Source organism: Electrophorus electricus, chromosome 8 (assembly GCF_013358815.1).
Source record: "Electrophorus electricus isolate fEleEle1 chromosome 8, fEleEle1.pri, whole genome shotgun sequence".
Classification (NCBI taxonomy): domain Eukaryota; kingdom Metazoa; phylum Chordata; class Actinopteri; order Gymnotiformes; family Gymnotidae; genus Electrophorus; species Electrophorus electricus.
The window spans coordinates 17042221-17053812 of record NC_049542.1 but is presented as its reverse complement, the minus strand read 5'-3'; the positions used below and the strand labels follow the sequence as shown (position 1 = coordinate 17053812).

The window sequence follows — 11592 nt, the reverse complement described above, 5'->3', positions numbered from 1 at the left end:
TGTCAAGTTCTATCTTTTATAAATAATATTGTTATTGTTGTTCATTCTGTTAATTGCACTTTGGAGCCACCACTATAGGGATGAAAGTTTTTTGTTTTGTTTGTTTGGGTGAGAGGTATCCTAATAATAGTCAAACAGTCATTTATTTTGGTAATCCAGTGCCCTACTGTAATTACAATCAAACAACCAGACACCATATTAGAAAAGGAACATTCCTCATTTTATAATTCTGCTTGAAAGTTTTATTCAACAATAATTACTTTTTTTTTTACTAGGCATTTCAGAAAATTCCTAAAAAAATCCTCTTGATGGTGCTCATGTACAAAACCATTAAAAAAAAACCATTTAATTCAAGCAAAGTCATTATGTAGACCTCACATAAAATCCATGATATTGGTACATTAAATTACATTCATACAATAATAAATCAGACTGAGATGGTCTGACTAAAAATACTGCAGTATTCTCCATATCAGAACACACATGTCATACCAGTGGTCACTCATTAAGAGAAAACCCCCCAAATCACTTGACCAGCTTCAGACTAACTTTTAAAGACATAACATTTCTCAGTGGAATTTTTCAAATACCACAATAAAGCATAAAATGAACTTGCTAAAAGAGTACCACATCTGCCCCAGGTGAATTCTGGTTAATAGAGAGATTCGAACACAAGTATTACTGATCAGCAGGACTGCTGTCATTAGTGGGGTCCCCCAAGGGTCTGTACTTGGACCCATACTGTTTTCCTTGTATGTGATTGATATCCCCGGGGCCCTGGACCTGTCATCCCTGTTGTTTGTGGATGACCTTAAACTTTTGGCTCCTGTGGACAAGCCTGGGGGGGGGGGGGGGGGGGTTTGGGTCAGACAACTTACAAAGTGCCCTAGATCAGCTCTGGGGTTGGTTGGAGATATGGTAGCTACCAATCAACTGGGAAAAGTGGTCGGTACTGCGCATCACTCCCAAATTGCCTGTAACAAGCTATCAGCTTGGAACAGTTAATGTCCTCTCCATCAGCCAGATCAAAGAACTAGGCTTCACCCTTTTCTGCTGATTTCAAGTCTAGTGATCAATGGCAGGATTCAGCCACTGTGTTCTGTGGATGGTTCGTAGGGCCTTCGGTAAAATCACCGGTGACATATTTGTTAGGATATTCTGTGTTTGTCAGGCCACACATGGAATATTGCATTCAGGTGAACCCATCTTGTCTCGTGAGGGAGAAAATGGCCTTGAAGCGCATTTTAGGGGTTGGCACCAAGATGGTATGTGACATGCAAGGCAAGGACTACAGCACTAGGCTTGAAGCCATAGGGATGTTCTCCTTGCACTATAGGCGACTTTGAGGTGACCTCATGCTCAACTATCATATACTCACGCATAAGATTGGACCTGACCTAACTTGGCTATTTACACCAGCTCCCCTACCAACCTTTCGGGGACATTCTATGAAACTGACTAAGCCTAGGCCTGATTGCATCAGACCCGAGGCTCGGCTCTCTAGGCGGGTTATAGACTCGTGGAACTCCCTCCCCGAGGACGTCATCATGGCACCCACAACTGCAGCTTTCAGGCGATGATTGGATGCCCTTTCCCAGCATCTACACATGTTCCCGCATGCGTAGGCCCCCCCTTCCCCCTTTACTTCTTGAGCACAATTAATTTTAATTTTTATTTTTTTAATGCTTTTTTCTTATTTAATTTTTCTTCATGCCTTGCCTTCATTTCACTAATGACCTGCCTTTCCCTTGCCCACTTAACTATTTTTCTTTATGTCACGTGATGGGTGCCAGTGAGGACAGCTGTCACTGGTTGCATGGGCCTTACTGGTTGGCATATAGATGACTTGTGCATACTACCTTGGTTCCTAGCTACCGGATAGCGGCACTCTGCCAATCCCAAGGACACGCAACTGGAGGAACAATTATCCTTCCTAATGTTGCGGTCCCCATCTGAATCCGAAACTGAATTTACATAGTGCCTTATTTTGAGACATTAACCCTGAATTACAATTTTATTGTTATGAAATCAATAAAAAATACAGTACCTTAATTTAGTCTCTTGTTGTAATACCAGGGACTTAAATATTAGAGTTAAGTAAAAAAAAGGCAAAACATAAAAATAGTGTCAGACATAATTTTTACAAGAACTTGAAAAAAGGTAAGCAATGTGACAACTGCTGTCATCATGATGATAAATTGTCATGATAACCCTTTATTAGCATATTGTGGATATAAGAATTTCTATAACACTAACCCACCACATAATTCTAAATCTACACATTTTATGAATGTCTTTAAAACAGTCATTAGTTTAGTTATTTATTTAGCATTTGTTTCATTTTTCCTCTTAAATTGTTAATTTTTGTAAATGTAAAAAAATCTTTGGACACCTTCTTGAATTTGACACTGATTTGCAGGTGCGTTGTCTTTTCAAAGTTGTTAGCAGGCCTTAGAAAGTTTAACATTGGTAACAATTGGCATTGTGAAAATAATGTAAGGTATTATGATCCATGTTTGCCACATCACCCAACCCCACTTGAAAAGTAAATAAAATACATTTTTCTTAAATAAAGTACAGGTAATTTCAGCAAAGATTAAGTAACAGCCCTTAATATATACCTAAAAACCATGGCTCTGCAAGTGGTTGCTAAGAACAAGAAAAAGAGTATTAAAAACAAACAAACAAAAAACAAACAAAAACAAAAAAAAACCAACAAAAAAAACAAAAACAAACTGGACCAATAAAACTCCTCCTCCTTGAGCGGTGATTATTTGGTGTGAAACTTTAATATACTGCATTACTAATAGGTCTTGAAATCGCATATGCCATATTAAGGATATTTTATAGCCTACATCCGAGCACATGCAGATGTAAAAAAAACAAAACAACAGACATTCCCCGAAGGAATGGTAAGCATAGTGAAGTTCCTAAAAAAAAGGAACAAGTTCCAACATCTTTACAGGAATGTAGCCAGGAATCTGGAATGTCCCATATATGGTATACATATACATATACATCTTTTATACATTATATTTCAAAATGAACAAAGCTTTGCTTGGAGAAATGCTCCAGCAAGGACTACACAGGTGTGCCTACACATATTAATTTGTATTTTATCATTTTATTCTTTCAGTCTCATTTGGTTGTAGAAGTGTACCATTGGAGTCAATTCATAACTATAGAACTGTCCGTGGTGGAAAGAAATGGACAAAACTGCACACTGGCTGATTTAGTTATGGAAAACCCTAGGATTTTTTTGGAGGCATGATATCTATTCTGACTTGAAAAACACTACCACTACATTGTCCATTGAACATCACTTTCAACTTACTTCATGTAGCAGCAACCATTAAATTATTCTTTTAGGCATATTTCTTTACTAGTGCTTAAGTAACAAACCTAGTGCTGTGTGTGCCTAGTGTCTCCTGGTAGTGGCTGTTCACAGAACTGCTCCTGCCCCTCCCCCACTCTGCACTGTCCTTGTGAACTGTTTACCTCACTTTAAAGTTATAGTACAGTTTGTGGGCTGGGCGCAAAGAGAGGAAGCTTCACTTCCCGCTGCAGCTACTGCTGGCTGCTTGCACCGTTGGCTCTGTTTCTGCCCAAGCATCTCCTCTGGCGGGACACCTGGGAGTAACTGCTGGGGCTCCTTTCAGCTTGGAGAGAAACAGGAAAATAAGGAGGAACCACAGGCTTCACTCATTTAACTCAATGATAATGATTTTGAACAAATATCTCTAAAGGGAATAAATAACCTTTATAAACCTAGCCTATTAATAAATTGGGTTATATCTTACCTTTAATGATTTTAGGTGTATAACCGCATGAGTCAATGAAATTGTCATCATCACAGCTCTGAAAGAAAGTTTACATAAACAATTATCAATCAAGTGCATTAAAAAAAATGGCATAACTGGAACCCACATAGAAAGGTAAATCAAAATGATTTGTCTTTATTCACAATAGCCATCATAACATCACTGAATTTTGTTTCACACACAATTTGGTTAAGATGGTCAGTGATCGGCATCAAAATACAGCCAGCAGTCGATACTAGTCTCTCTGGTCAGTGTTGGGTTTGTACAAGCTGAGCAGCTGCTTAATAAATGCTAAAGGTTTTGCTGATTCACTGGTGCTTTGAGCAGCAGAGGGTTTCCCACTGTTGTGATTCACATGCTGACCTTCAGCCTCACGCTGTAGATCTGCTCATACCATACCATCCCATACAGGCAGAGAGAAGTAATGAAGGCCTGAGAGAGAAAAAGCATCATGATCAGCTCATCTGAACCGCAGCATTAACACAAGTTTAACAGACTCAAATATTCAGAGAATTCAGTGATTATTTAAATGTTTATTAATGCTTTGAGGTCTTCCAGTAATATTGTGATGTTACCGGATTACATATAGTAATGCAGGCATCCAGAATGTTTGTTTTAGTTTCCATAAACAAAAAATAAAACAAAAACAGAAAAGGAGTACAAACACTTATGCCTACAGTACTTACCACACACAAAAGCCAGAACACCACATACATGACCTGTGTTTTGGAGAAAAGGTCTTGTCCAAACTTAATACATGCCAGAGCTTCCAGGAAGGCAATGGCTCTGTTAGGAAGGGAAAGTATGTCAGATCACAAATGATCTAAATGCATTACAAAACTTTACAACTGCCTGACCTATGAAGCAAGCAACACAGAAGTGCATTGTCTAGTATATCATTCTTACTAATCCTGTTTCCTTGTCATTTGAGAAAGACCGCTAATTTCCTTAATTTGATCTTGGAGAGGTGTTTTTGTTTTGTTTTTTTTTAAAACATTTTTTAATAAACCAAGTGAGAACAAACCACCTCTGAAATGTTACTTTGTCATAACTATCATTTCTCATGGTGCATAAACAAGGCTTTGAGCATCAGAGGAATCTTAAAGCAGCTGTTTTTATAATTAAATGTATAGATACCATAATATTAATGTAAATAGTGATTAGTATGGTCTAGTAATACGTGTGTCCCACTTGGTGGAGGATTAGCAGAGAACACAGCACTGAATAGCAGGAAGAGCCTTGACCTGGTTTAGTTTATATGCCGATTTAAGGTTTCACACACACATACACACACGCACATGCACACAGTAACGGCACTCTGGCCCATTCTCTGTGGACAAACAGGAGAGCCAAACATTAGAGGGATAATGTGGACAATACATGGGGCAGAAAGACTTTTATTCTAATTACACCACTATCAGATGGAACAAACTTGCCGTTTTCTGGAGTTCTGTAATAATTGTAATTGTCTTACATTGTTCAGGGTGGGCAACTGACCATGTAGATAACTACTAAAGTTAATGTATATGTGTATGCATAGATATATTTATTGTAATAAGGTAACGGGAGTTTTGGTTCAAAGCATATACCTACTTGTTTTGTTCAGCGGTTCACACACACACACACACACACACACACACACACACACACACACAGAAGCAGCAGAATCAGCAGCAATAGTGGTAATAATAGTAGTAGTAGAAGATCACAAAGTAAGGAACAGAAAAGGAGATATTAAGGGTTATACTCACCCAAACACCCAACACTGGGTTCCCACTCTTTTACACTGGGTGTCTGTAAGGTATGCATAGTACTGCCTAAAATAAATAGACGTTTATTAAACATAAGGTGACAACACATATGACAACTAGAAACACTGACTAAATTGGCTAGGGAAGAAAGCAGTTCACTCAGTATCCACACTGTAGCAGGCTTTGCTGTTCTTAATCCACCAAGCATAATCAAAGATCATTGTTCCATGAGCCAATGCTGAAAGACCTCAACTATCAATATGATTTGTCATGTTTCATAACTACTGATGTAATTTATTTCATGTGGTACTGACATTGTTCTAACATCCAAAGAATGAGGACTCAGGACATGTACAATTCCTTGTCGAGTCAAACACAGAATCTGTTGTTTTCTGGCCAGTGGTCCTGCAGTGCAGTAAAGTTTGACAAAGGTATGGAGTCATAGCAGGACCATACCGAACAGTAGGCACAGTAATAACCCCGATGAACAGGATTCGGAGCCAGCTGAGAGGATGAGAGGCCTGGAACACGAAGATGTGCTTCAGGAAGAATGTGTTTAGCTCCGTAAGCTGGGGATCCAAGCAAAGGCACAAAAGCAGGCCTCTTATGACATGTGCAGCCTAAATGACTTCAGTGAGTATAAAGTCATAATGTCTTTATATGTCTGTTACAGCCACTGAAAATAATCATCTTCATAATTAATTAATAAAGAGACAGACAGCAAAATAACTCTCAACCCAAAGTGCGAGCCACCTGCCAGATGATCATGAAGAGGTATATGCCTGCCACCTTCTGGAAGGATGACTTGGGGTCAAACCAGTGCATGTAGGTCCAGCTGGCTGGAGTAAACTGCAGCGCAGCACGCTTTAGCTTCCCTGAGGTGCTGTGGATATCCCTGAACATACAGATGGACATATGAATCAAAGCTACCCTTACACATCCACATGTGTGGTTTGGTGATAGTCTTTACGCAAAAATGAAATTGAGGCTCCTGGGGTGTACTGTCAAATGTCACTACCAAACACATACCATGATCTCTGCATTTGGCTTGCAATCAAGTAACTATTAGTAATGATTACTAAAATGTACATTAAAGAAAAGTATACTCTGCAGTATTATGTATTGCATACTGGTACATAAATAGAGTAAGATACAAGCTAACCAGGACATTTATGCTCAGTAATGAAGACTCGAACGCAGCAGCACACACATTTAATAGACAAGGCCCTATGCTTCAGTCAGCCTCAGACAAAGAAAGAGCAGCAGTGTGTCAGGCTTACTTGATGCTGGCCCAGTGGTATCTTCGCATCTCCAGGAAGTGACACACCATCATCCCGAGCCAGATGCCACCTCCGTTACACAGCAGAATATCCAGAATGACCTGGTCCCACCAGCACTCGGCAAAGTTGGGCAGTAAGTGCATGAAGAACAACTGAGAAGAAGGAAATATATGAGAATGAGAAGCAAGACAGAAGAGGAGGAGAGAGAAAGAACAACAAAGGCAAGTGGAAGAAAGGGGAAAACGAGAAACAAGAATGGGAATGAATCGTCTGATTCAAAAATTGAAACTCTGCAGCACTGATGGTGACTTAACATATGGAATAAGCTTCTGGTACAACCTTTATACACCAGAAGCTGATTACAGTGTACAAACCTTATGCACAAACAGGTGTTCATTGTGATCCTGCAGAATATTATATGTTTTGACCAATAAGCTCTCTTTTTCTCCCAGGAAAACTAATTGGTGAAATCATGTGGCGTGTCGTATGGTGGGTGCAAATTCCTGGACACAGTGCATCCCTCCCTTCATGGGGCTCTGGTGACTGCCAGACATGTAGTGTCTGCATGCTGCTTCTCTTAAACATGTACTTTATGGAACTATTTGGAATGTATTTTTTTGGAGAACACAGCAGTTATATAAACATTCTCTGTGCATCAGGATAGCCATGGTTGGCAGTAAATCTTGTGTCTCTCTCTAATCTCTCATCCTCTGAAAACCACAGAATAAAGGCTTGATAACAGAAATTAAGTGGTTTAACTCTTTCTGGTAGACTTTCGAGTTTCACACTACACGTCACACAGTGCAACATATAAGTATTGAGTTTATACAGCAAAGCATAATCAACATAATTCAAGACTAAATTTACGGCTTTAAAAATGTAGTGCCCTTTTTTAGCCCATACACTTATCTAGTGCACACAGAAGTGATGTCACACTTCAGGCCACACCTCCGTTAGCTCCCACGTGATGCTGATTGTCCAGCAGAGTCCATAGCTGCGGATAAGCAGTGCTTTCATGACCCAGCCAAAGAAGTGGCCGAAGGCGAAGATGTCAAAGTGGCTGAGGATGCGCTCCCACGTGATCACATGACAGTTCACCGCATACTCCTGCACAGTAGTCAGAGAGAGGGAGAAGGATCATGGCAACCAGAGAGAAAGACAGTAATGGGAGAGAATAAAGGGATGGAGATGCTACAGCAAAATACACATTCCTAATACAAAGCAGTTACAAAAAGCGTTTCAAGTAGATGATGTTTGACTGCAATCTTGCCAATACAACAGTAACAGCAACTGGATTTACATTAGGAACCTAACCCTGATAACAAGGGTCAAGGAGACGTTAACCCAGTACGCCAGCAGCCTGGTGGTTCTCAGCGGGGTGCTTTTGTCTTGCCCACTCATTAATCCCATAGCACTGTGCAGCATGGAGGTGGTCCACTCCAACCTTATTACTGGCCTCCAGCACCACACACACTTGCATGCACACATGTGTATACACACACACACACACACACACACACACACACACACACGCACACACGCACACACGTGCACACGCGCACACACTCGGTCTCAAAAGGCTAGGAGCCATGCTTAGTATAATGACAGTGAAGATTAGTACGATTTGTTTCAGCAATATGTTGTGATTAGTAATCTGGGGATGGCACCACTCAGTGTCAGAGATGAGGCTGATACTGCATGGAAACTGTATCAGTACCAAACTGGCCAGGTTTCAGAATCAGAACAAAAAGGTAATTTTTAATTTAAAAAAAATTTAATTGGTAAAAGTTACCATCTTTTACAATTCACCAATGGTAATTTTTATGGTAACATTTTACCATCATTTTAAATGGTAACAAGATAATCTCACTGAACACACTATAATTTTAATCTAATTTAACTATATGATGCGTTTGTGAAAAGCGGACGGACTGTCAACAGAATTACTGAGACGACAGTGTGGGCACCAAAATCAGATAGTTTTCTTACAATTTGGCAGGTGTGCATTGTTTATAATAACTGGATAAATGGTGCTTATAATAATTAGACATGCCTGACTACTATGCAGCCTCAACAAAAATGGAGATTTCAAAGAATATACAATTAACCATGCAGTCCTAAATCAAGCATTCGAGAGAGCACATGCAACGGGCAATGACTAAAAATTACTGAACCAAACTCGCATTAAATGAGCTGTCATCATAACACCCAACAAGCTTGCATGGAATCAGCTTTTTAGAAAGGCAGAAATAGCAAGATATGCGACACCCTCTTTAGCAGCATGTGACACTAAGAATAACGATCAAGATTAGCACGTGGAGAACATGGAGCACCTCCTCAAGCAGACACACGTCATACCTGCACTCAAATGCAACATTATCTTAGTCTAATCTTAGCTCTTAGCATTCTTGGAAAGCAAAGCACGACATCAGTCCCAAAATCGAAAGAACTGCCCCTCCACCTCACTTGCTAGGGCCTGCCGTCTCACTCACCATAACCTCAGCCTCACGGGTAGTATACCGCAGGTTGGGGTCCAGCCAGTATAGCAGAACCTTCACCTGGTCCCAACTCAGGAAGATGAGGAACACCAAAAACAGGAAGTACAGGACACTGACACCTGTAAAAGATTTCATGGTTTGGTGGTCTGTCAACAAATCTGCAGCAGTACAAACAGCAGCATGTTGTCAATAGGTCTACTCACCGAACACCATGCGCCAAACAGCTGGGTGCGGCCGCGTAAATGGACCTGAAAAAACAGTTCAGCTTTTAGACAGTGCAAACACCTCCAGGCACCAAGTTTAACGAGGTTACTCATTAACAAACACCTTGCACAGATATCTTAAAATGGATTGTAATGCACACAACATGAACTATGGTGGTAAATAGAAAATATGCATAATTTCAGTTCGAAAATGATCATTTAAAAATAACCCTAAATAAAATAAAATAGGACAAGAATGCTGCAAATCGTGCAAACGACTGGAGCCTGTACCATTTGGGAAAGCCAGGACACTGATAACGAGGAAGAAGGAGACGACTAGAACAAAGCCCACACGCAGATTACTGTCACAGTCAGTATCATTTCTGTCAGAGATTCAAAAATATTTTATTATCAAGATCATCACATTCAAAGAAGTTATTACAATGGAGTGGCGTAGAACTTTAGATCATTACATAGATCTCAAATGCAACGGGTAAATTAGTTACAGTACGAATGAATGCATGGCTGTCCTTACAATTTAAAAAAAAGAAATAGAGTCGGCTACTGCAGTGTAAAAGACAATGATAGTTACCGTCCCTGCCAACAAAGATTAACGAATTTAATCAAATGCCTGCTAAGACTACAAGTTTCCTAAGCAATGATGTCCAAGAAGGAAACTTTCGGACTTGCGGTTGAAATGCAGCGCATTACCTGGTGAATGCAAAGTACATTAAACTGATCACGGTGAACGTCAGTAAAGTGATGGTATGGGGTTTGTAAAAGAATTCTATAACAATATCCTCCACTTGTTGCTCGTTTATCATCCGAAAATGAATTTTATAATTAACATCATCTTTACTAAGCGTCCGATAACCCTGCGTGGATGCCATAGTTCACTACAAAAGCTGCCCGATCAAACCGTTCTGTTCTGACGTAATGTGAGCAGCGGTGACAATTCCACCTTCCCGTATTTGAAGTTGGCTTGATTGAGCCAAATAGTGTTCACTGCTCATGCTTACTCTAGTTCCACGCATGCTATTGGCTGGTGTCGCTAGAGTAGTTGTAACGCCTCTTCTCATTTGTAGAGCCCAGTCACGTCGAGTTGTCAAAGAACCCGAGGCCGGCAGTAAAGAGCTCTAAGTCTTTTTTTTTCTAACTACCACGATTGATGGCAGTAAACAGTGATCCGTGACGCACGAAATGAAATCTCTAATAGCGCCATCTGGTGGTTTGATAAAGAATCAAACGCTTATACCTTATATTTGGCCATGCTTGCACAGGAGCATGTTATTTCAATAGAAAATATAATTGATATAGGTGCAATAGGAGACGTTATGAGACATGATCAGTTTATGCTTGTAGTTTATTGATCCCTGAAGGGGAAATTCAGTTCATCTAAACTATGACATTTGTAACTGCCCGAGTTTGGTAACAGTTAGACTATGTTTAGTAATAGCCTGTTTGCTGCTGTTGCAAAGAGATCTACCCTCTTTAATAGTAGTGAATAATAAGCACAAGAGTGCCAGTACTTATTACCACTGTGACTGACTTTTTGTAAAGCTCTTTTAAGTGTCTATATATATATATATATATATATATATATATATATATATATATATATATATATATATATATATATATATATATATATATATATATATATATATATATAATTTATTTATTTATTTTTTCTTTATGAGATATTTGTCACTATGACAATGGTCCTTCTTTATCCCTGGCCCTAGGAGACCTCATGACTTAGCCAGTAAGTCCCTAAAGCCTGCCTCAAGATACACTCAGCCTGACTGGTCCAGCAACAATCAGTTAATCACCAGCAGATCTGAGCTACAGATAATTACAGTAAGTCATATGAGTCAAGACCTGCAGTGTACAATGGATTTAACAACCCAGGTGAAGCAACAACTCTCAGTATTTCTTAGACTCACAATTCAGCATCAGTTGTTAGTTCAGAGTAGATGTCATATGATTATTTACTTTTAATTAATACTTAGAATTAATTGAATGCTTTTAATTCTAAC

General features: G+C 39.5%; 1 protein-coding gene across 1 annotated transcript; it reads right to left on the bottom strand.

Moving 5' to 3' along the window:
- Window positions 1–864: 864 nt before the first annotated feature.
- On the bottom strand, window positions 865–10523 carry ptdss1b (phosphatidylserine synthase 1b). Its single transcript, XM_027025465.2, has 13 exons — window positions 10265–10523; window positions 9845–9936; window positions 9554–9598; window positions 9345–9469; window positions 7801–7959; window positions 6853–7004; window positions 6326–6467; window positions 6029–6141; window positions 5573–5638; window positions 4508–4607; window positions 4185–4253; window positions 3801–3858; window positions 865–3659 (listed from the first exon to the last, which is right to left on the bottom strand). The coding sequence occupies exons 1-13, from the start codon at window positions 10441–10443 to the stop codon at window positions 3568–3570; spliced, it is 1392 nt and encodes a 463-aa protein (XP_026881266.2). The 5' UTR covers window positions 10444–10523; the 3' UTR covers window positions 865–3567.
- Between the last annotated feature and the right edge of the window lie 1069 nt (window positions 10524–11592).